Source organism: Thermobia domestica, unplaced genomic scaffold (genome assembly GCF_964235325.1).
Source record: "Thermobia domestica unplaced genomic scaffold, izTheDome1.hap1.1 HAP1_SCAFFOLD_254, whole genome shotgun sequence".
NCBI classification, from domain to species: Eukaryota; Metazoa; Arthropoda; class Insecta; order Zygentoma; family Lepismatidae; genus Thermobia; species Thermobia domestica.
In genome coordinates, this window is record NW_027655971.1 from 260223 (window position 1) to 286276 (window position 26054).

At 35.7% G+C, this 26054-nt stretch overlaps 1 protein-coding gene across 3 annotated transcripts; it reads left to right on the plus strand.

The window, feature by feature from the left end:
• Positions 1-246: 246 nt before the first annotated feature.
• Positions 247-20195, plus strand: LOC145676632 (uncharacterized). Of its 3 annotated transcripts, none has more exons than XM_081747465.1 (7): positions 247-676; positions 6461-6663; positions 8947-9315; positions 10690-10913; positions 12129-12288; positions 15348-15534; positions 19911-20195. In XM_081747465.1, the coding sequence occupies exons 2-6, from the start codon at positions 6462-6464 to the stop codon at positions 15482-15484; spliced, it is 1092 nt and encodes a 363-aa protein (XP_081603591.1). In that variant the 5' UTR covers positions 247-676; position 6461; the 3' UTR covers positions 15485-15534; positions 19911-20195. The 3 variants fall into 3 exon arrangements, with proteins under 3 accessions (XP_081603591.1, XP_081603590.1, XP_081603592.1); XM_081747464.1 differs by lacking the exon at positions 247-676 and adding an exon at positions 3558-3889; XM_081747466.1 differs by lacking the exon at positions 247-676 and adding an exon at positions 3897-4101.
• Positions 20196-26054: the final 5859 nt, after the last annotated feature.

The following is a 26054-nucleotide window of genomic DNA, read 5'->3' on the forward strand; positions in this document are numbered from 1 at the left end:
GAAACATTTTCATGTGTAGTTTTTGTTTATTTAGTTATGGACAATTAAAAGTCAGTTTTGACTGTAATATTTATGAGAAATATTCTAGTTGATATTTAAAACAAAAATACACGGAACTAACCTGTGAAATATTAATTTGAGTCACAAGAGAGTAAATGATAACCCTAGTAGCAAGGTTGGTTGGCCCACCGTTGGGGATTGAGTGGGATTTGGTCAAAACAGTGGGTGATGGTCGGTACAAGCCTATAGTGGAGAAACGTACGTTGGCCCACCGTTGGTTAAATGTATGGTTGGCCAACCAACTATTCTCCCGACCTTAACGCAACTATACTCGAGTTGACTGTTTTCCCAACCAAGAAATACGTTACTTTAGCGTTGGCTAAATAACGGGGAATCGCTCTACGAAAAGCATTTTTTCCCACCCCACGACCACTGATTTTTATCGTTGGGTAAAGGTCGCTAACTCCAACATACTTGATGTTGGTAGAGTGCGTTACTGATCATGCGCAGTTCTTCACCGCCATATTAGAAGTGTTGTGGTCATTGCGTTGTCTCTCTACTTACAGAAAAAAGAGTGTGATCAAACTTAAGTGCTTTTGTAAAAAGATTTAGACCTGATGCAAAAAACCAGCACTATTCATAAGTGAAGAACACAAGACAAGACAAGACAAGAAAGGTAAGTAGGTTATATAATCATTCTATATAAAATAATTTCCATACTTTTTTTTTATGGAAACATGTGGGTGAACAGGTTATGATTGTGCATGGAGTGCTAATGTAGAATAACATTGAAATGATTAATATCCATTTTAAGAAGGCAAAATTAGTTTACGTGAGCTAGTTACACTCTTCACTGGGTTACAGTACAGCAGATGTCTGCATGGAAATTAAGAGTTAATAAATATTTCTGGGTTCAGTTTGGCCGATTATCTTTGGCTACAATGCATTGTTCCTGCGCATGCACATTAGGTTAGGTTAATTCTGCTCTTCCACCCAAGTGTGACATAATGCTTTGACTTTGTATAAGTTTATGCATTAGTAACGATTCTCCAGTCACTTGAAAAAAGGGAAATAGTGCCAAAATGTACTGAAAACAGCATGCAATAAACTTTAAGACATATGCCCCTTGTACTTAGATTTTGAGTGAATTGCCAAAGTCCCAGCCAATTTCAGAAACTTTGCCGAATATATTGAACAATTAGGCCTAGTTTTGGTTTTCAGAGGAACAGTGTGTATCAGTTAGGAGATTTTTGTTTTTTATGTACTGGAATGGGCATTACTCGAGCACACAATTCTACCAAATTTTGACACGTTTCCTATATTTTCAAGTTATGTTAGGGCTTTGTATTCCTTTTAGCAGAGCATGCATTAAGTGAGGAGATCAGGGTTTGCCCAAGTGGGCCCTGCCCGATAAAACCCACCGGGTTTTTTCGGGTTGGACCCACTTGAAAAAAACCATCTGGGTTTTTGAGGTTTTTGTTACTATTTTTATTGGTACAACTAAGGCGATCATATTGAAAGTGATTTTTATCAGATTTTGAACTTTCATTGGGCGAATCAGATGCTTTCACGTTAAGGTACTCAACAGCATTCAACATAAGACATTTATAAACTTTAGAATGCACTGAATGAATAAAAAGAAAAAAACCTTCTCTTAGCTTGAGATAATTATAGAACAAATTAAAGTGCAGATTATGCTTATAGCCTATTTGAAGTAAAATATGCAATTTTATATTTTAGAAGATACTTTCCGTGAATAGTGTGCTCGCCAAATGCGACACCGAGGGACGTTATCCCTCACAGAGTGAAGGTACTACCAGTAAACAGGGTGCGAATTGGCGGGGGGGATGCCAGGGATTTCCCCCCCTGACAAAAATCTTTCCCCCTCTGGAGAAGAAAAATTTTATCCCTGGCAGGGATAACTTTTCCCCCCTCTGGAGTATTTTTGAATAGACATGAAGATAGAAAAAAAGAACAATTCTTACGTTGTGTAGCTAACCTAAATATTGCTGACTGAAAATTTATGAAACATCTCACATCTCAAATGTTTTGTACTTGTTAGTAAAAAAAAAAAAAAAGAAAAAAAAAACCACTATATTTCAAGTGTGTCCCAATTGGTGTTATGCCGATGTGTGTTTTCAAGTATCTCACTCGAAAGGGGGAGGGACAAGTTGCTGTGACCGAGATCCTTCAATAGTTGGATGTAGACATGTTGCCACACTGAACTATTTCGCGGGTTTTGCTGTGCACTTTAGCCATTCTAAGTAACCTACGATCTTCACTCGCCAAGAACAAACGACTGAATGACTTCCTTCCCCAAGTAAAGGGATGGTTTCCTCCGCAAGAGGGCTGCGGGGGTGGGTCCGAAGTATGCAAGGAAATCGAAGGGGGTGGAAAGGTCACCAAATGTTTGAGTCTGCAGTTACTGGAAAAGAACCCGTGTTACTTGAAAATAACTTTACTCCAATCGGAAATTAGAATTTCGTATTTTTATTCCACCACCGTTCTATATATATATATATATATATATATATATATATATATATATATATATATATGTATGTATGTGTGTGTGTGTGTAAGGGGAGGACTGGGTGCGCATATGGGTGAAATTCATCCCCCCCTGGGAAAATTTTTCAATTCGCACACTGCCAGTAAATATGTACTGCATTAGTGAAAATGCTAGTATTATTTTTGGCATTAGTGCCGTAACGCCGGACCAATTTGAAAACTGGAAAAAGCACCAAAATGCACTGCATTCGGTTATATTTTGTTGGATTACATCAAATTATGTTACTTTACGTCAGGGGCATAAAAACTACTACAGCACAGAAACACAAACCAACCTGTGCTAGGTGGCCATTAAAAAGCACGAATGCTGTCGAACCGAGTCAGGGCAGGGAGACCCGAGCGGAGCAAGGAGTTGCGTCCGAAGGGAGCAGGTGGGTATACGCGTAAGCGAGGGTAGTGACAACGTTCCCGTTCTCTTGGAAGTCACTTATCAAAACTGAGGCTGGTAAACTTTTCCGATTTCAAGAAGAAAATCATGCACAACAGTTTCCTGGGGTTTCGTTTCCTTAAATAAATAGTCCGCTAAATAGCCCTCGAAATGCTCTTCCTTCTTCCCCAACACCTTGCCTTTCGCGCTACAATATCATAACAAATATACCTCTCCGCGAAATAGTCCTTCCGCCTCAACATACTGTGCCGCTTACAAAATCAAAAACAACGAACAAAAAACAACTTTCTTCACTTTTACTAGTTTACTTACCCCACTTTCACTCATTCTTACTCGCAAACTTAAATAAATTCTTCAATTGACCGGGTAAATTTCCTAAAATTGGTCCGGTGCTACGGAACTTAACCCTTATTTATTATTATTATTTTATTTATTTTTGGTTACCTTTGATGGTAGCACAAGTATTCTTAAGTAAAATTTGGTTTTCCAACAACAGCTGTTTAGTCCAGTTATTTGTTGCTCCTCCTCAAATAAGCATTCTGTAGAATCAACAGCAGCAATGGCGTAAAAATTCTTGTCAAATTTAAGAAGCGTAATGCTCAGAGTTCCGAAAACCGTGTGACGCTTATTATTTCAAGTGCTGAATTCAAATTTCCATACTACTAGAAGTTTCGATGTACAGTAAAAAAAGCTTGGATTTTAGAAAAAAAAAAAGAAAGAAAGAAAACATCGCGAAAGAAATGCTCGGGAAATTCCCATAATTGAACACAAAGTATCGGAAGTGAACTTCACCGATAAAACTATTTATTTTATAAAACATGAGTTGTGTATTTGTTTTAAATTAATATTTTTGGCGAACGTCATTGAGGCTCCCGGGATGATTCTATCTACATTTATTCGTTCGTCTGCCTGTATCACACATACTAAACGGTACTACTTTCAGTGTTTTAAGCTTAAATTTTCAGGGCACAATCAGGAGATTTTCTGTAAATTTCCTGTACAGACTTTGGCTGCATAGCAATGTAAAATTTCAAAATGGCGGCCATTTTGTTCAAAATAGCGGGTGTCCACACTACAAATCAAGAGACATTGAAATATTTCGAAAAAAACAATTAAACCGGAAAATACCCATATGGGCTCAGGTGGGTTGTGCTTTTTCAAAAAGACCCGGTTTCTTTCAAACCCTGGAGGAGCTCCATTACTACTTGCAGATTGACTTCAGGAGGGCTCAGCAGGGTTGGCTGGTTTAAACCATGATTGAAACCTTGGTTTAAACCAGCTGGTTTTTTCAAAAAAAAAAAAAAAAAAAAAAACTGGTTTAAACCAAAAAAACAAAATGTTCGTAAAAGTGTAACTATTCGTAAAATTTTGATGAACACATATTTGTGGGCTATCACGTTTCACTCCCATATATTATTCGTACTATATTCAGACCTAAATTCCCCATTCTTTACTCAAAGAGATTATATTACAAAAGCAACTTTTTTATGTGACTTTATGGATGTTTCTTTTGTGATTTTTTTATAGTTTGTTATTATTGTTATGCAACCAAAGGAAAATTCTAAACATTGTTTCGTTTTAATAATGTTTACTATTGATAAAATACATCGAAGTACCGTACTTTTTCGGGGAATGGGGTCATACAAACCCCACTGGAGGCAATTATTGAAATAACAAGAATCTTTGGTAACTATTTTTGTATAAATTGGTCAGAGCTTAAGTGGACTCAATTCGTATCTTTATTCACTTTTCTTACTGATATGCAAAGTAAGTAGTTATATTTCTTTAACTTGGACTAATAAAAGTCGTAGTGAACTGACTTCGACCAAATTAGTTCTTCTGTACTCTGTAGTACTTTGAAATTGTCCATATGTAATTCTGTATAATGGTTCCATTTGTGCAATTGTTTATCTTTTTGTCCTGTTCTAATGACTCTTGATGATTATATTGACAAATATGTAAAGATTAGTCAACGTATTTTTACCAGGAGTCCTTCGTGAGTGAGTCGGCAGACGTATCGCGTTTGTGGCCAATTAGTCCCGGTTTCGAGTTCAAATAGAGGACAATTTCTCTTGGATGTAAGCCGAGAAGCAGTTTGGATTCCGCTTTAAGCTTATGTGACCCCTTCCAGCATAACCCGGTTGTTGCATACTAACACCAAGGCGAAAAAAGCTTATTTCTGTCCATATGTGATATAAATACATAGAGCAAATTATTTAAACAAAAAAAAAAAAAAAAAAAACCTGGTATAAACCAAAAAGACCGGGTTTAAAGCAAAAAAAACTGTTTTTTTGGTTTTTCAATAAAAACCATGGTTTTTGCCAACCCTGGGGCTCAGTATAAATACAGTGTGAACGTATGGCACACAAACTACAATGCACAAAACACGAACTAACTTGTACTAGGTGGCCACTAAGAAACACGAATGCTGTCTGAGTCAGAGCAGGGAGGCACGAGCGAAAGCGAGGGGTGCGTCCGTACGGGGCAGGCGCGTCATCGGCGGAGGGTGTACGCATAAACGAGGATAGTGGAGACGCACACTTTCTCTCACTCAAAATTCATTTAAATATGCTGTGCACTGACAGTAATTTCTTACATTCACACTTCCATTCTTTCATAAAAGATGTTTCACATCGTATTTAGCTATAAATTTTCTTTTTGGTAAGACATTGTGCTCGAGTGGAACCGCGAAATATGTGCTAGGCCTGGTTGTTGGCTATTTATTGTGTTTTTTAAGTAGCACTGTATCTGTACGTGGAAGGAACTATGAGCTGTAAGACACGTGTCCTTCGTACCTCTGCTGTCACATAAGGAAGTTAAGGCTAGACATACTTATTTGTATCCACATGTTACTATTTAAACCAAGAAAACCAGCGTATTAAACCATAAAAACTTTCAAGAAACAGGTTTTAACCAACCCTGTTTATTGGGTAATTAAATAGGATGATACTAATTAGCTACTTCATTAATTTGTAAAATATGTATTAGAAAAAGGTTTCGGGGCGCGGAAAGTGAAAATGCAGGAAACGGTTAAGGTAATTTTGTAGTTTAGGTTGTCAAGGCGGAGGGGGGGGGGAGGTATTTAGAACAAATATACAGAAAAATTCCTCTGAAAACGAACGATTTAGGACTCACCTAAGCATTTTTTTTTTCAATAATTTGACGAGAATTCCTGACAAAAAATGTGAATGTAGTTTGTTCTCAAAATGTTCTTTATAAAAGAGTTTATCTGATCAGCCTTTATATACACACCTCGTTTCCAAGTTTCATCTCCTCTGTTAACCTGCTTCGAGAAAGCAAACGTGGCGCATCAATGTGTATTGTAACTCACTCATACGTGTAAACCATGCGTCCAAATATGTATTTGTGGGCCTGTCTCGAAATATTATATTTATATTTTTATATTTAAGGTGTTTTATATTGTAATGTATTGTATTGTTGTATTTGTTTCTCTTCTTTCTTTATCCAATAGCATATTATAAGTATACACGTTGATTTCAGGATGTTTCATGTGGTGGAATTTGACGAAGAATCTGGGGGTGGCTTGGGGATTGTTCATTCGGAATGGCTAACTCCTCGAAAGACGGAGAGTTTCTGGCCACCTTGTAAAGAATCAAAAAGATTCAATAAACTTTTGGAAGATGGCGTAATTCCTGAGGACTCTTGGAAGCTGTATAAAATCAGAAAAGTTCATTACGTAACAGGTTAGTTAATTATCTTTCCTTTGAGCTATGGTAGCGACCCTGCATTTACAAAAGTGTATTCCCCTCCACGCTTCCCAGGATAGCGGCTGGACAGGACGTTTGGGCGCTACCATTTCACCGCGGACGTTTCGGCGCCGGACGTTTGGGCGCGAAATACATAGTAAAAATTACAATTTACGATATATAAAGTAAGCTAGGCACTGAAAACTAAGCGCGAATCAAGATATATATATACATTTCCTGCACTTCTGTCTTTATCTCACCTCATTTATCTATCTATTTTCTATCTCTACTTTATTTATTAATCTAAATTAAATAGTTTAATGCGATTGTGACATTTGTTGCCTAACATCGTCATGGCTTAATTTTTCGCTTGTTCACGATTCTTAAAATTTGTTTTCTTTCGTATTACGTTGCCAAACTCTTCTCTCCAAGTCCAATAAAGAACTACCAATAAAAGATTTCCGCGCACTCTAGTTGAGGAAAGTGGCCCCGCGTAGCGTAATCGCTAACGCGCTCACCTTCGGTGCGAGCGGTCTCGGGTTCGATTTCCGGTGAGGGCACTCGATCGAGAAAGTGTAACACGCTCTTTCAGGCCAGCCAGTCTGAATGAGGTTTTCCTGGGTTTTCCTCATTCACACCAGCAAATGCCGGGGTACTACCCTAATTTATAGGTTCCAGGCCGCTTCTTTCCTTCCCTTTCCCCAGATAGTGTGCTCGCCGAGGGACGTCATCCCTCAAACGTCACGGGCTAAATGGCCTTAGATGCCTAGAGCCCAGAAATCTAAAACTTCTAAATCCTAATAGAGTTGAGGGAGAGATGTTAATACAGAGTGTCTAAGACATTGAGTTTAGGAACTGCAGTGTGCTGTATTACTGGTATCACTTTATATATATATATATATATATATATATATATATATATATATATATATATATATATATATATATATATATATATATATATATATAAACATTCCAATATAAAAGTCAAAACTTAACATACTTTTTTCGCCTCATTGTAAGCATTTAAACTGGCGAAAGTGGCGAAAGGAAAAAAAAAGAACGATTTCAAAGTGAAAAATAATAGTTAAGTGTACATATATTGATCATTTAGCCACTAAAGATGTGTTTTTGACATTCACTTATTGCATAACTGCAGAAGTAGGTTTAAAGTTTTTTTTTTTTTAATTTTTTTTTTAATAATGAAATAGTCTCACTACGTATGTAATGCAGTCAATCATATCTAGTCTGGTCTACTTACCTTTGGCTTGAAAATTTATCAAATAAAAAGTACACTTAACTTGGTTGAAACTTAAATTTACGAAATTTAATTGTTAATTAAGTTTTTAGAATTTTGAAATTTCAGTAATTCTAGTATGTAAAACAAAATCAAGTATAATTCAAGGACTTCCACGACAGTAAACATCTTCTGATATCTTGATTCGAACTTAGTATTCAGCGCCTAACATAATGACTTTTTAATTTAACTCGCGTCCAAACGTCTGTCGCCCAAATGGCTTCGCGTCCAAACATCCGGTGCCCAAACGGCGGAACCCAAACGTCACGTGCCGGATAGCGGAATATAAATACCACCTTGAAAAATGGCATTATTATTTTACCTACTGCTATTATTATTTGGTATGCAGTGCAGTAAATACAAAGATATTCCCCTCCGTCCGGACATGTTAGTATACTGACTTTTTTTCTTTAAGAAACATTAGCTGTCTGTGCCGTTTTAAAACGGTCGAATTAATGACCCTACAATTCATATCCTATATTGCGAAAAGGAAATGTCCCGTTTGAAATAATCACGCAATGGGTTCGATTCCCGGCTGGAGCTCATGCGTTTCGGATTCCACGTTAACAAGTTGGTCCACGTCTCATAGCCTCGCTGCTGAACGGGACGTTAAACTCAAAATCAACGCAATGAATCTCTTGAAAATTATTAGCTTTATTCACTTACATTAAATATACTTGGTTTTCTTTCTCATTAGAAATTAAACATATCGTTCCAGCCTGACAGCTACTATTACATTATGTTACGCTCCTAAGTAAACACTTCCAAATTAACTAATTAGGAAAAGATTTTTTTTTATTTTTATTTTTTTTTATTTTTTTATTTTTATTTTTTTTACTAATTTTCAATTTTATTTTATGTCGGAAGCTGCACTTCATTCACGTTAGCTTTGCATCAGAAGTTCTATCTATTGTAATAGACTTAGTGGAAGATCTTATTAACGAAATTTCCACGTCCTTTATCCATGTAATGTATCTCTTCAGGTGACCTATTGATTGCACGAAGAAAAGAAAGGGATGCTCAGTATACTTCGGATTTGTTAAGTGATGCAGAGGAAGTTAGAAGAAAGAGGAAAACTAGTCGTAATGCACAATATGTGGAAAGTGATGACACAAGTGAAGAAGATGATAGTCAACGAACCCAGAAAATAATTTATCCACGTATGAACTCTAGAGAATTGTTCAGGGAATCAGAGGCCCATTCAGTTTCGTCACCTTCAGAAAGTAACCAAAATGCAATTGGGAGAAATGCAGGAAAGTCTTCAAGTGCCATTGGAGGCGAGGATGGGGCGACCTTCAGCGCTGAAGAAACATCTTCATTAAGCCCAGAACAATCGAAAATCAACACGGTCGGTATGTACTTCCTTCTTTTAAAATGTAAATTTTTGGCGTTCAGACTTCAGGGACGTATTTCGGGTGTTCCTCCCCCCCATCTGCACCCAAGGTTGAAAACCCTGTGCATTTTACATAACTTGAGTCGAAATTTATGCATCTCATTCCGTAAACTAGTTTTAAACTTCCGATTTTACACACACACACACACACACACATATATATATATATATATATATATATATATATATATATATATATATATATATATATATATATATATATATATATATATATATATATATATATACACGTTCCTGCCAGATTTCAATAACTTTCGTGAATACAGTGTATCATTTTGTTGAATGTTGATGTACTTTTTCCTCAAAGCATGAAAAGTATGAAAAAGTGTTTGGGATTGCAATCAGTTAAAGATTGGGAATCAATTCGAAATTTAATCCCAATTAGGAAATTTGCTATGAAAATTCATAGCTAATTAACATTTAACTCTATTCCCAATGTTTTTCTCAGGTCTCAAGATGTATTATCCAAAGCGAAAGAAATTATTAAATTAAAGATAACACTGTTTAAAAGAAAAAGTTAGTATTTTCCACCCTGCACCAGACTCCCGCGTGGTGCAGAGCATGTTTGCGGTCAGTAGATAAGCTGGACTGAACGGCTGAGAGGAGAAATTAGAATACCCAAACTGTAAGATCAGTATCATAATATCGGGTTTTGAAAGCAGGCATATAAATGAGTATATCCTAGAATTGTACATTCAAAAATATGTTGCAATGAATGCATTTGAGGCTTGCAGAAGTAAACTTCTTCACCCATTAGCTACTATATCTTTGAAAGCAGAAATGGTTGGTTGGTTTTATACTTTCTATGAAACTGAACTGGTGCAAATATTTATTAATAAATGAATAAAATTCTGAAAACAAAGTTCAGAAATTATTAATAGTACTATTTTTAACTCTTGTGTACTACCATGGGGTCTTTTGGAACCCTAGATTTGTTTCTCATGTTACAGCTGTTAAACAAGTGAGGTTACAATTCATCTTTTCTTGCAGACTATCTCGAGTGTATGCTAAAGATGCATACTAAATATTTAAGTTGTCTCTTTGATGGTTCTGCGTAAAGAACATAATTTAGGTGGGATTCTAGAAGACCCCATGTAATTCCTGTGTAAAAGTGTTCTTGATAGTACACAAGGGTTAACATTCTTAAACAAAAAATGCCGAAATTATGAGCATTCGAAATCGTAATGTTGCAAAAAAAAAAAAAAAAAAAAAATGTTTAAAGTTATTTTCCTTCTATATTTCTTTTTTTTTTTTTCTATTTCTTAAAAGTTATTATATATGCAATACAGGTTATACTTCATTTTTCCCGCAGGTTTCACGGTTATTGCTAAGCATTTGGCGAACATTAAGGGACGTCTGGAACGTATAGAAGAAACCCAGTCACGCATACTGGAATACATCCACGGAAATTTACGTTCACCGGGAATTTCGCAACCACTGGTATTACCCGACGGTCTGACTCTACCCTGTGAAACTGTATCATTGGTTAAATCACTGGAAGAATGGGCACACAATGAAAATAATGCTACAAGTTTGGTAGGTTTTGAGCTCACTGTAGTATTTTAGACAGTAATTTCCGTATTTTTATATTATACGGGGTGATACTTCCCATTAGGTATCTTACATTTGTTCAATGACACGTGGCAACTTGAAACTGAATAAACAAAGTGGGTCATAATTTCCTTTGTAATTTCGAACATTGATAATGCAGCAACTATGATAGAAATAAACTTTTTCATACCAGCAATTGGCGTCTCTTCTAGTATGAATCTATATAACATGCCTCATAAATTGTTCATATATTAAGCCGCTACAGAGCAGTCAACGACCTTAACGTGTCATGTTAGGGCGTGTGTGGTAGAAACATTCGGCATCTGTTTCTATGAATGTCTCAGTTGTTGTAATATGAATATTCACAACCGCGGAAGCAATTATGAATAACTTCGTTCCAGTAGACATAACCTAATGAAGCCTATAGGGCATATCTTATTTTATAGAGACTTGGATTTGCGTTCGTTGTATTTTGGGCACAAGTTCGGCTCCGCCATCCTAACAGGGACTTTCAGGATTTTCCCACCAGGAGAATTTTAAGACTATGCCTATAGAAAATGGTCATGCCTTAAACATTTTCCCGCATCTTAAGCTGTTATGTAACGTGTGTGTTGTATCTAGATTATAAACAAAATGTTATACACAATGCAATGGAAATATCCCTGAAGTAGCATCCCTGCTTCCTTTGTTTTTGTATCATAAGAAAATAATTATTTATTCAGTGTTGGCGAAATGATTAAAGAGAAATAAGTTTTTCATTGTATATTTGCTACACATTTTAAGGTTCTTTATGCTTCATTATGCTTTTAAAATTCTGTTCGTCATTATTTTCATGTTTGGAAATAATAGCATATTTTACTGTTTGCCTTATCCGGCTAGTTGTTACGGGATGTTTCATATTAAAAATGTTCTGTTTCCGTTCTTTCGTGTGCAAATTGTACTGCTCTGTGCACTGGTACAAATATATGCTATCTAAACATCTCTAAGTAGTGGTATTTAAGAACCTGGAAAAGTCAGGAAATTTGATTTTGCCAAACGAGCAGGAACCCTTTCATCTATTACTTCTAGTTTTCTTCGTTTCTATGCTAGGCAAGGAAAAAATTGATATTTTTAGTTCATTGTGTCCTGCTATTCGTTAGTAACAACTAGTGTATTGGTAATATGTATAATTATAACTGCTTTTATTATATTTGCTTACAGCAAATAGCTTTGAGTACCTTGGGTGGTAAAAGTGTTGAGAAGTTAGTGAGACGAATGTTAGAAAAAGTATTCAGTAACGACGCAGCAAAGAAATTCAACTGGACCGGTAGAAAGGGTAAAGAAGCACTAAGAACCCTGAGAATAATGCAAATACTGAAAGGTATGCTTTGATTGGAAACTCCTGTCTAATATGCACTTTGTTTGAGGACAAATTTTGGACAGTCACCACTCCTATCAAGTACATTGAGCAAAATGCCACCTTCCCCTCCTTCCTCCCGCGATCTGAGGTTCATATGTGCGTTATTGTTGTGACTGAATCTTGTGTAGGTTCCATTCGTGGATAACAGACCTGTAGGATTTACTTACTATTCATTGATGCTCGTTTCCTCCGATAATATGCGCGAAACACAACTTGTACGCTTTACAAATTCAGGGGTGAAAACGCAAAGGGGCGTAACTTGAAAAAAAAAGTGCGTTTTTCTATTATGACTTCCACGTGTTCTATCAACTGTTAAAATGCAGTATCTCACTTCATTATAGTTCCGGCGATATAAAGATTTAAAAATCAAATTTCCCGTAGAACTTTAAATCGCTCTGCTGTAAACTTGGGAAAAATCAAGATACCCCACTTCGAAATGACGGCCTAAATTTCGTTATAGTTTCCTCGTTGGCTTTTGTCACTGCTTAGATTTTCTAATATTTGACCTGTCGGTATCTTGGACAAGGACCAAATGAATGCTCTTTCATTTATCTGGCTTATCACTCAGTTGTTGCTACTAGTACTTACCAAAACAGTTTCTGTGCGGTCATGCAATGAGAGTGCCTAGCTAGATTACATGCAAAATAACGTAACCTTACACAGCTGCTTTCTAGCTTTTATAGTAAAACTTAATGAATCAAATTTGCTGCCAGGTGACATAAAATTTGTCTTCTACGCCATATTAGGACCAACTGGTCCCAAGTTAATTATTATATAAGCGTTTATTACAAGTGTCGACAAAACGCACGGTGACTACCTTCAACATGATGGTCATAAGGCGTTCGGTCCTCATGTTATTATTACTTCATCGTAAGGTATTGCCCGATTTCTCCAGCAATGTTGAAAATATGACATGTCCAGACTTTTGCCTCGGCCTGCGTACATGTAGAATTTTTACAATTAACAATTTGAAAAAAAAATAGTTAATTTTACTGTTATTACTATTAATATTTAGCTTTATAAGAATTTTTCTTTCCCCCAATACAGTGAATTTTGAATTTTATTTTTTTTATTTTTATTTATTTATTTATTTAATTTTATTTAAATGTCAAAAAATTTGAAATAAGTTTTAAACGATGTCCAAAATTTACATATCGTGAACTGTTGCTTCCAAATAGAAGTGAGATTACCAAATGTGAGTGTTTTAATAAGTATAGTAGATTTGTTTAACAGACTCATTACCTTATCGGCATCATCCTTGTTTTCCATGCTGCAATAGATTATTGACAGTAAGTTGCATTACTACTTCGACTATGTCTTCTCTCTTCACTTTCTTTCTTTTCAAGTCTGTTCTAAAGATAAATGTTCTGTATTCAAGTTATTCGTTGCATGTCAGAAAAAGAACTCTGAATAACGCTCGTTAGTGTGAAAGCCCATCACATTTATTACACTTCTATATCAATTTTTTTCAGCCAAAATGCTTCAAAGGGAACTTTTAAGCATAGAGCGAAGTTCAACATTAGTCCCCATCATTCGACTACACAGTATTTTAATTCGCTATACTGGTTCGATCCCAGCTCGCGCTGTGTGAACTTTGTGGTGGACAAACACCGAACTCGTGGGTTTTCTCGGGATTATCCCGCTTTCTCCCACTTTTTCATTCCACCATTTTATTCATCTCTCATCATCATCATTTTTGCCTAACCATCATATCCGTGGGACGTAAAACTGAAAGATCTCATTTTCATTTAATTCGCTATACGTTACAGGGAATAGCCAATTTTCTCTCGAAAATAAATTACAGGTTTCTGAGATCCAATTTTGGTCCATTAATTTTAAATTACTCGGATGTTCCGTATAGCAACAGTTAACTTGGATTCACGGTACCATCTCGACATTTAGTCCATGGTTGGGAAGATCATTATTGAAGTAAGATTTTTTCCAAACTCTGTAAACAACTAATACTGCACTCACTGACATAGAACACTGTATCATTTTGTTATGCATAGATGAAGAATTTTTTACTTTTTTTGGATTCGAATGAAACTGCAGACTAACCATTAAATCACATTTATTTGTTTATTGATTGAAGAGAACCTTACAAAATTAAAATATTGAGGAGGAATTTATTGAAGTAAGATTTTTTTAGCAGTCCTTCTAAAAACCAACTAACACTAACTCAGTGATATAAAATTCTCTCTCTCTCGGGTTCCCCCGTAGACGTCGTTACGGTTACAGCGCTCGCCTTCAGTGCGCGTGGTCGCAGGTTCAAATTCACCTGGGAACCTAATGCCTCGGATAGCAACTCGAGAAGTGGTTCAGATCCCACCTTAAAGTTTAGGTTCTGTCTCTATATAGCCTCGCTGCTGAAAAGGGACGCGAAACTCCCACCAAACAGACAAAAACATTATGTCTTACGTTATTCATGGATGAAATCTTCCATCCATAAATAGCAAGAGAGAATGTGTTTATGTCAGTGACTGTAGTGTTGATTGATGTTTGTAGGGACTGGAAAAATCTTACATCATTAATATCCTCCACAACCATGGAGCAAACGTCGAGATGGTACAATGAATACAGGCTAGTTGGTATAGGAAATATCCGAGTGATTGCAAGCGTATGGACCGAAATCGGATCTGGTAACAAGGATCGGAACATTAACACGTCATTTGTGTTTGCGACCATTTAGTACTGTTTATAGGAGAATGGCAGTAAAACTTTTACTTCCTACGTCGAAGGTCAGGATACCAATGTCGGTAATCATCCTGACTGAGTTTTTCGGCGGGTTTTCTCAGTCCCAAAGAGGCAAGTGATATTGCATCTGAATGGCAAGGGACGTCAGATCTCAGGTGTGACGACCTTCGACCGTAATGTTCACTTGGCTACAAAATATTAAAATTAAATTCTCTTCAGAATATTCCGAGTAATTTAACAGTGAACGATTGTACTTTTTAATTCATAAGTGTTCTATACATTGCGTTATACATGTTAATTACATTGAAACTTTGTAATCATTCCAGATGGCGTTCGGCGGGTAATACCATCAGCAACCGATGATCAAATAGAAATGCACGTAAGGAATTGGTTTAAATACTCCATCGACAGAGACGGTGGGCGGGAACGAAGACGACCATCCTCTGCGAGTGGGGAATCTTAAGAAACAACTAATACATTTTTAAAAAAGACAGAAAAAGAAGCATTTTTTCGGTAAGTTATTTCGATGTAAAGTAATTGTATTTAAGATGGATAGATTTAAGTTAATATTATTTAAGTCATAATTTTAGTGCGTTTAACATTAACCTGCCGCTAATTTCACCGTTTTTCTGTAATGTCTTCACAATAGATAAATGAATCGAAAATTTCTTTGTGGGAAGGCATGACAATATTGTCTGAAAATATTCGAACACTATATTATCCTTTGCACTATAGAATACGCTTCAAACTTCAGTCTTGATTATTTTCTCACGTGCAGAACTCAGAAAGGACGTTACTTTCACCTTTTTGCTTTTTTGTTTTCCGTGTCTAATTTTAACCCTAGAAATGCTGCAATAGAAATTACAGAACGCTGATCAAACAAAAATTCGTTTTTATGCGCGTCTGTTTGTTTCCAGATGATCCGACCCACTATCCCCGAAATTCGTGTATTTTGCATAACTTTAGGCGAAATTTATGTATTTTGTGTGTCTTTTGTGCCGTAAGCTAATCGTAGCCGTTCGATTTTGTAAAATACGTCTTTGCCAGTTATCATAATCTTTTGTGGAAAAAAAAAGTGTAAAGTTACGTTGGTGTAACTTTAATTCTTAAGAAACATTGTTACGGATTCAGGATTTATTAAAGATTGAGTGTTCATTAAAAGTTTTCATCCTGAACCACGGTTTAAACCATTTTTCTTTTTTCAGTTGGTTTAAACAAAAACAGCAACTAAAATAAAATAAAGTAAAAAAAAAATTAAAAGCCGAAGTGCCACAAATTGTATGAATTTGGTGACGGTTTTTCCACATATATCAATTAATCTCCGTTAATTCTACTCAAGGTTCCACCAGCGAGACAACTCCCCTCCCCTCCCCCAATGAAAACATAAAAATACCAGTTTTAAAACCCAGAATTTTCTGTTTTTTACATTATATGATTTTCTGAACTTTCTGAAATGATGAAACTTCAAAGAAAAGGATAATATAAACTTTCGCATTTTAGTGTTAGTAATCGGAATAAAATTGTTTTCTTCATAGTTCATAGACCTGGTCTGTCTTTTGACACGTGTTTTTGTGAAATGGCACTTTTCCGCAGCATAAGGTACAAACTGTGATGTTTTTATTTGATGTACTTTCTTAAAATTGTCGTGCTTTCACACAAAACATCAGTATTTTCTCAGGGAAACCACTTGAGGAAGATATTTTTACATTTTCGAAATCCCGAGGGAGGAGGTAGAAAGAAGGTATACTACCAATTAGGAGATGACTTTTTTCTCAGCCATATCACGCCCTATTGATGCCTAAATATTTGTTATTATTCCTAAGAATGTGATGTACTAAATTCCTTCGGACATAAACCGCCTTATGCAGAGTCGTTTAGAAGTATGATTAGTGTCATACTAAAGGCCTGACTATTACAGGAACCTTATGCTAGTCGAACTCTTTAGTATGCCACTAATCACGCGTCAAAATGATTATGCATACGACCCATTATGTTTTAATTTAGGAGATGTGACCTAAATTGTCATAAATTATACAGGGTAAATATGACGCCAAAAAATGTTACTTTCAAACGTAGTTTTTAACATTTTTTATGTTTCTAAGACATTTGTAGATTTTATAGACACACGAAGTAATTTATCAGTCTTGCTTGAAGATAAAGCAGATTGGAATATTTTTTGCCGCTAAAAGGAAAAGAACTCCAATTGTGAAAATAAATCACATCTGTCCAAGTTCTTTTTAATTACCTAATTTTTTCAAATCATGATTGTATATTTTGTTGGGATCATAATAATGTAGAAGTAATGTTAAGTAAATAAAGGTAATTTGTTGCTGTTCAATGCTTTTTCACACTGTAATAGACTGTGAACTTTTTTAAAAGAATATATGATGACATTTAAATACCAATGCCTAATGAAGAAGATCGAGGGCAAGCTCTAGAAGTTAAAAGTAACTTGAAAGCCCCAAAGAATGTAGATATAGGATTCGGGCAGAAAAAAATTGCATTGGGAAGCTTAAAGATGTCAAGGAAGTAAACAAGTGCAGTTTCTTCACTGATTGTCGAAAATTTTTGATAGGCACTACTGAAAGAAATACTCGAAAAATATCCTCTTACTCGTGCTATTTCATGCTTTGATCCTGAGGTATTCTTGTATAAACCTAAAATTGCCCGGATAAGGATGACGAAGTGCTTGGTAATACTCCATCAGTCGTTTCGTCTCGATGATGTTAAAACAGGTAGTTCAGAAAGTGTTCGAATCTTTTCTTTTTTTTTTAAACCGTCTAAAAGCGTCTGATTTTAATTCAAATCTTGATGAATTTTATAAATCAGTTCTAAGTGGGAAAAGTGAATTCTAACACTTGTGGAGTCTTGTGAAAATGACATTGATTATTTCACATTGCAATTCAAGTGTAGAGTCTGGTATTTCTATTAAGAAAAGTTTATTGGTAGACAACTTGTAAGTGGCTTCTTCATTAGCCCAACGACAACTAGTAGATTGGCCTACGCACGTGGAACTTCAGAACTCTTAACTTCTGTGAAATGTGCGAGAAGAAGACAATTCGGCTTTGGAAGAAACGGGAAAAGAAAGAGAAAATTATCACTTAACTCTGTATGTGCTTATTCCGTAAAAAATACGAAAATTTGATTTAGGTGCCGTTAAAAAATTTTGTAGCTCCTGATCCAAAAACTAATTATCGGCCAAGATCGCAATCTTTTGATGAAATTTTTTTGGGGGGGCGGGGGTCATTCCTAAAATTCTCGTTATCTTTTAATATGTTGTATAATATGTATAACAATAAATTTGTTTTGTTGTGGTACCAAGTAGGATCTATTGCAATAACTGAAAAAAAAAATCGGTAGGAATTGGTATGGGCAGCTGTACTGTTCGCTCGTCATAACTTTCATTATGTTAAACTTTCAAATATTTTTGCGTTTGAGGGTGGAAAATTCACAATTTGCATTCTCACAGTTGCATATACATTTACACATTATTTTGAAAAGTTTCTCATTGTTTTATTTTTCATTTTATTGAATTCAAAGAAATATTGAGAAATTCCATTAAAGTATCTTTTTTTTCTGGTTTGTTTACTAAACTTTTAGGAGCGCTTATTTTTTTCGAAATTTATAGAATCAATTTGTTGCCATTTTTTTTAAGAATTCTTAAGTTACAGCTGCTCGTTGTGGAGAAGGATGGCTAATCTTTTAGTGTTTTATATAAAGAAATTTAACGTTAGTGTATAATATTATTTGAAAATGTCTTATAAAGTCTCTTCACTAGCTCAAATGGCAATTCCTTGGATAACTTACACTGGTCTACTATTATTAGCATTTTGTATGGCTCTGTGTCTACTGTATAGTGTTACAAACGGAAAGTTGCTGATCTTTGGCAGCACACAGGTTGAGAATCACTGCCCCAAGTCTTTATATAGCTTTTACGGGCATTGATCATCAGTACACCATTATGTTATTAAATGTCGCGGGTCAGGGAAAATGGGTGATCTTGCACCTGGAAATCATGGAAAATGATAAAAGTAATTTTGTAAGAACCCTGTGTTGGGTTAAATTCTTATTTTAAAATTCAGCCATTCACTACTTTTATAAACGTCATTTCTAGCGTATTGATTATAATACAATGTCACTAAAATGACGTTACATACTTGTTAATATTGTTGATAAATAATAACGCAGGCATGATTATGACGGGAATTTCCTGGTCTAAAAAATACACTAATAGAACCGCACAACTCTATACGCAAAGTACTATTTCGATTTCCGAATATACTTCGTATAGGAGTTGTAGATCTTGTCCTTTATAACCCCATTGCTGGAAATACGTGAAGGCCAAGTTAATTTATTTCTGTCCATACGTATTTTTTTTAATCAATCACAGAAACAGGTTGACTTTTTATTTTTTGTAAGAAAACGTTTTTTGCCAACCCTGGTTCGCAACACTTATTACAAGAGAAAAATGTTATTTAAAAAATATTGAAATAAAAGAACTGCCAAATGAAGTTTTAAAAATATTTTTTCCACTTCATTATTTATTTCGATAGGTTTTAAGGTGTTAAGTGTATATGGCACAAGTCGGAAGGACAAAGGGCTCTGGTAGGGTCTGTTTTAAAAGTTTTATTCCAGTATTCATCTGAGGTGTACATGAAAATTTCTACCCAGTATTGACATTCGCGAAGCACAGAATTTGCAAATGCTAAACCAGTGGTAGAATGGACCTTTATTTATTTACTTTAGAAAATCGCGAACTGCAAATGTATTTAAATTATATTTTATAAATTAAGTTCGGCTGTTTTCACTTTGTACATATGAAATATATATATTACGTTGCATTGGAGGGGATTGTTTGTACTAATAAGCTACTTAACTTATATTTGCAGTTCTGGTTGAGATGAGAGGCCAGCTACTGAACCTACACCCAATTCTTAGATTTTAAAAGGACAGGTAAATAGTTGAAAAATGGAGGAAACAGTGGAAAAAGAAAACTTTGGAGATTCTGCGAGATCTAAGCGCCGCAAGATTCAAAAGGAGTATGAAGAAATTGTTAATGAATACAAATTTCTCTCTGCAGAAGTAATAGGACAAGAAATAAAGAAAACTAATAAACTAGATTCAGATAACAATGCGAATGAAACTTTGTGCAGAAATGATGATCAAGTTCCACGTGTTAGTGACCATACAGCCACTACCGATCTGTTACATATTTTAAACAAATATTTCCCTCAACTTCCTTTAGACGCACGAACTCTATTACATACACCGTCTTGCTCCAATGTAGATACACGTGCAGGGGGTCTATTTAAATACTTTGGCGTAGAACATAATATTGTGAAGAAAATGTCATCAGGTTTGGTTCCATGTGTTTATCCATTTGTAAATTCCAAGTTGTTGGTAGAAAATGAGGGATCATGTTTGGTAACTATTACAATTAATGTGGATGGTTTACCTTTACATTCGAATTCAACCAAATGTTTTTGGCCTTTAATGGGAATTGTGGATCAGGCAGTAGATAAAACACCATTCTTAATCGCGATTTACTATGGTGAATCTAAACCATCAAACTGCAATGAGTTCTTTGAACCGTTTGTAAAAGAATGTAAAGAACTTGAATCACGTGGCGTAGTGTATATGGAAAAACAGTATATATTCCGTGTCAGTGCAGTTATAGCTGACGCTCCAGCAAGAGCTTTCTTGAAGTGTATTGCTTCACATAATTCTATTTATGGCTGTGAAAAGTGTACTCAGGAAGGGGTATATTTTGGTAGAACTATATGGTTGTATGAGAAAAATGCCAATTTAAAGGATGACATTTCGTTCAAACAATTAAAATACGAAGAGCATCAACGTTCCGAAACTGTGTTAACAGGTTTGCAACTAGGTCTTGTAAGTCAAGTGCCCTTAGATTATATGCACTTAGTTTGCTTAGGTGTGGTAAAGCGCCTTGTACAAACGTGGGTCGATAAGGGACCTGCAAGATGCAAGCTTGGTTGGCGTAGTATAGTGATTGTTTCTGAAAGACTTGAAGTTATTTCAAAAAATTGCGTACCTATTGAGTTTGCCCGTAAACCAAGAGCGCTTAAAATGTATAAATACTGGAAAGCCACTGAATATCGTGCTTTCCTTCTTTATTTCGGGCCGGTAGTTTTGTATAAAATTCTACCTCAGCAACTATACAAACATTTCTTAGTATTGCACGCAGCCATTTATATATTAGTAAGTGATTTGTGGAAAAATGCAACGTGGAGAACATACGCAAATGACCTTCTGCACAGCTTCGTGCAGCATATCACAGACCTGTATTTCAAAGAGTTACTTACATATAACTTTCACAATTTGTTACATCTAGAGAAGGATGTTGTTAACTATGGTAACTTAGATAACTTCTCGGCATTTCCTTTCGAAAACCATATGAGAATAATTAAAAGAATGGTTCGAAGCACCAACAACTGTATACAGCAGGTGGCAAAGAGAGTTGAAGAAATAGACTACACTGATGTTTGCAAGAAAGAAAAGGTCAAAGTTCAATTGGATAGGTGTAAAGGTGTCATTTATATGTCCAAAATGTTGAATTGTTCCTTCTTGATTGGGGCAAATGAATGTGATGGTTGCTTTCTCAGCCAATCAGGTGACGTCATACTTGTCCGTCAAATAAAAAAGCTCCCTTGTAATGAATACGAATTGCAGTGTGCAGTTTTTCAAAGAAAAATCAATTTGTACAATGTACCGTTCGAAAGTAAAGCATTAGATATATATATAGTTCGCAATATATCTGAAAACAAGAGATATATTTCTTCAGATCTAAAGAAGAAATGTGTGCTTTTACCATATTTTGATGACCAATTTTCTTACGTGTCTATTCCATATGCTAACATGTGTTTATTTCATTAATAACAGATCGCAGGGTGTCAACTTGAAATCAGATAATTAATATGGGAAATTTAGGCTTCATATTTCGGCCTGGAAAACTAAGATATTTTTAATGTAAACAAATAAGCTTGTACTCACCGCTGTATGTGAAGAGTCCACAAATAATGTTCTGAATTATTTGTTACTTCATCCTCAACATGTCAGAAAGGACTTTAATTGATTCTTTTAACCCGTTTTACGAATGTAAGCAAACTGAGGATAAAGTAGCGGGTACTTCGAAAATTTTACTTGTGTGTTCTTCACATACTGCGGTGAGTACAGTCTTTTTGAGTTGTTTACATTACCGCTTGCCGAATTAAGTTTTTCAAGTAGACATTATTATTAATTTTAAAAAGTGAAAAGTGTGTGACAGGACTCTAGATCAAATCCAGGTCCTTAGGTTTATCGCGCCTGTGTGCTAACCAACTTCGCCACCCAGTCGATCCATTTTCCAGTCACACAATTACACTTTTGAGTACGGTGTTCTTTTTTTTCAGACTATATGGAGAGTCAGGATACCACAACTTTCTGTTGTGATTGGACTTCCCAGCAGACACTGGGGCAGTCCAAACTCAACAAAGTTGTAGTACACTCCATGTGGTTTGAAAGAAAGACAACACCGTCCTCAATAGTTGAAATTGTGTGGTTGGGAGTTAGATCGACTGGGTGACGCAGTGAGTTAGCACATAAGCATGATGAGCCTAGGGCTCAGGTTCGATTATTGGTCCAATCACACATTTTCTACTTCAAAATTATAATGTCTGCACTTGCGGAGGCTTGGTGTAAAAATCGGAAGTCGCCCTAATTTCTTTATTGAGATATTTTTATTTTCTATAGTCCTTACTTTTCGAGTGTTGACTTTGTGATTAAGTATACTTTTAAGAGGGCTAGTCACAGCGAAATTAAAATACCGCTAATTTTACAGTAATTATGTGATATCTTCAAATAGATAAAAGAATCGAAATGTGGAACAAGAGCGCCCTAGACAATATTATTTTGCATGAGATACCGTTATCACGAATCACCTAGTAGCTTTGCGTTTCCAGCCATTTGTAAACGAAAAAATAAGTGCCGATTCTCTAAATGGCTGGAAATCGAAAGCAGATAAGTGAGTCGTGATAACGGTATCTCATGTAAAATAATATTGTCTAGCGAGCTCTTGTTCCACTTTTCGATTACTTTTATATGTTTGAAGATATCATAATTACTGAAAAATCAGCGATATTTTGATTTCGCCGTGACGGGGTCTCTTAATTTTAGAAAGAAAGCAACGTTTATTGAACTTTAAGCTGTACGTTACGGGGGGAAGGGAAACAGTAGGTATGTTTTATCCAAATCATCATCCTGTGTCTTATAAAATCGAATCGTACGTTTAATGACTCTTTCAATTTTCATTCGCACTGTTAGGTCTACTTGTCTTTTCCTATGATGTAGTGTTTTTTTTTTTATTATTTATTTGCTTTCTTGGATTTATAAGGTAAAAAGGCATTTACTTGTTTTATCTGATCAGAATATTAAGTTGTGTATGTTAAGAAATTACGAAATATATAGGTTTAGTAGCCGGTTACACTCTCAACGTTTTTCTTGTAATGTTACAACATATGTATGGGTGCATGCATTTAGAAAAAGTAGACACTCAGACGTATATATATATATATATATATATATATATATATATATATATATATATATATATATATATATATATATATATATATATATATATATATAATCGCATTCAAAAAAGTTTATTTTATACGTATATGAGGCGATGATGCTGTAAAATTTCTTCATATGTAGTAGAAGTAATAACTGATCTACGCTATCTGAGTATAATTGTAACATTAACAAAATAAGAATTTCCATTATGTAAAACTGTTTACTGTATAGTGCTTCAAAATATGCCATTTTCATGCACAGATTTACTTCTTAATCATTAACCACTGGCCGGTCCCCTTTCATATGCTCGTACACATATGTGAAATAATGCTGGGATTTCAACATGGATCCAGATTTAATATGCATATCTCATTGTTGTTTACAATGAACAGTTACCAAAATTTTGTTTGCAACTTCAAAAATATTTACTATTTTTATTTGTTATTGTACTTTTTTACATGTAAGAAGATTGTAATGTAAAACAAATGATTTTGCAACTTGCAATTATAATAAAAATTATGTAGTGGAAACTTAAGAACAGTGTTTAATTTATTTCATTTCCATTAAGTTAATACTGTTCTCTTTTCAATTACTTTGTTATTGCAGTAGTATTGTGGATTGGTGTATATAATAGCAAGGAAAAGTTCCTCAATCTCTAATGGGTACAATGCGTGTTTGTTATTTGGCTGTTTGTCTATTGATTTTTATTTTTCAATAATGTGCTTGGTTACTACTAGTATCCATTAAAACGCAGTTCTGAACGGAACAAAATGAATTATATTAATAACTATACGTTACAGTTTCAAGAATCTAACGTCCTCTTTATCAGACGCAAACATTGAGAAAAGACTGTTGACAGCAGATCTTATCAACTGATGGTTATTTAATGGTTAATGGTTATTGGTTTTCCAGAGCGTTTTAATGGTTATTGATTATCCAGAACCAGGGAGTTTATTGTTTAGTACTAGTATAAATGTACAATCGGAAGACGTCGCATCCTGACCCAACATGTAAGTATTCATCTTTAGTGTTTTCCTATATTTTTTGCACATTTAGGGGGCTTTACCCCCTCACTCTTGCCCAATTTTCCTCTCCAATGCACTTGGCATGTACTTTGAACGAATAAATAATCATTGAAAGTTTCATTTGAGTCGGTTCAATTGTTCGAAATTTATCGTGAGACCAACACACAACACAAATGCTGAGCGAGTCGAATCGCAGACTGCTTCACACATTCAATAATCTATATTTTCAGTCTTCCCAAGTTAGCTCAGTCAAACCTCTCCGTTGAATGGTAGTTCATCATCCAATGCTGTCGTGTGCGCAATCAAATGTAGCATAATTCCCTGACGTTCCCTAACGTGTCTTCGCTGTGGATGAGGTAGGGTGGAGATGCATTCGGTTCGACACATTTTACTTTTTACATGGTATTCCTGATACTCAGATCTGTTATTTATTTAGGAATGAGTTATTATTTATATGGTAATAACGCAAATACAGTCGATAATATCTGCGTCATTATATATGAATAATAACTGTGTAAATAAATAACATCCGAATATCTCAGGAATACCATATAAAAAGTCAAAGGTGCCAAACCGAATGCATCACCACCCTACCCCATCCGTCGCAAGGACACGTCGGGGAGCGTCAGGGAATAATGCTAGATTTGGTTGGGTAAACGTCAGCGTTTGGATGGTGAACCACCATTCAACGTCGAGGTTTAGTTGGGGTAACGTAGGGAAACTGGTGGGATTTGGTTGGGTGAATGAAGGCCCAACATTCTCAAGGTTGTTGGGGTTTAGTTGACCCAACGTTGGGAGATGGTTGGGAATTGGTTGGGTAAACGAAGGCCCACCCTTCTTTTGGTTGGGGAATAAGTGGGTAATGGTTTGGGTGGGAATCGGTTGCCAAAGCGGCCAAACATGACGTTGGACCACCGTTTGTATGTCGCATTACCACCATTTTCCCAACGTTGGGCCAATCGATTTTGCTACTAGGGTCCTTTCTCACGATGAATCGATGAATAAAATATCGTGCGCATCCCAAAATACGGAGGCCAAAACTTTACCAGCTAATATTTGCGATTTTGGTCGCTTTGGGCGGTTTTCACCGGTTGCTGTCTACTCAACTGACTGCCGATCATGGGCGGAGTTATGGGGGGCATAGGGGGCATTGCCCCCCAACTTTTTGAAAAAATAAAAATGCCACCTATAAGATGGTCACCTACCAAGACCCCTGAGACCGACCAAAAGGTCTGCCCCCACTGCCCCCCAGCACACAATTCCTAGCTCCGCCTATGCTACCGATTTGACTTTACATGTAGTGATGTTTCTATATTTCATCCATAGTCACATAACGCATGAAACATTAGCAAAGATCGCGCTGAATCGTCGACGGGTTGTTGTTTTTGGTCGACTGTGAGCAAACGTGGTAGCCACTTCGAACAGAGCTTTCTC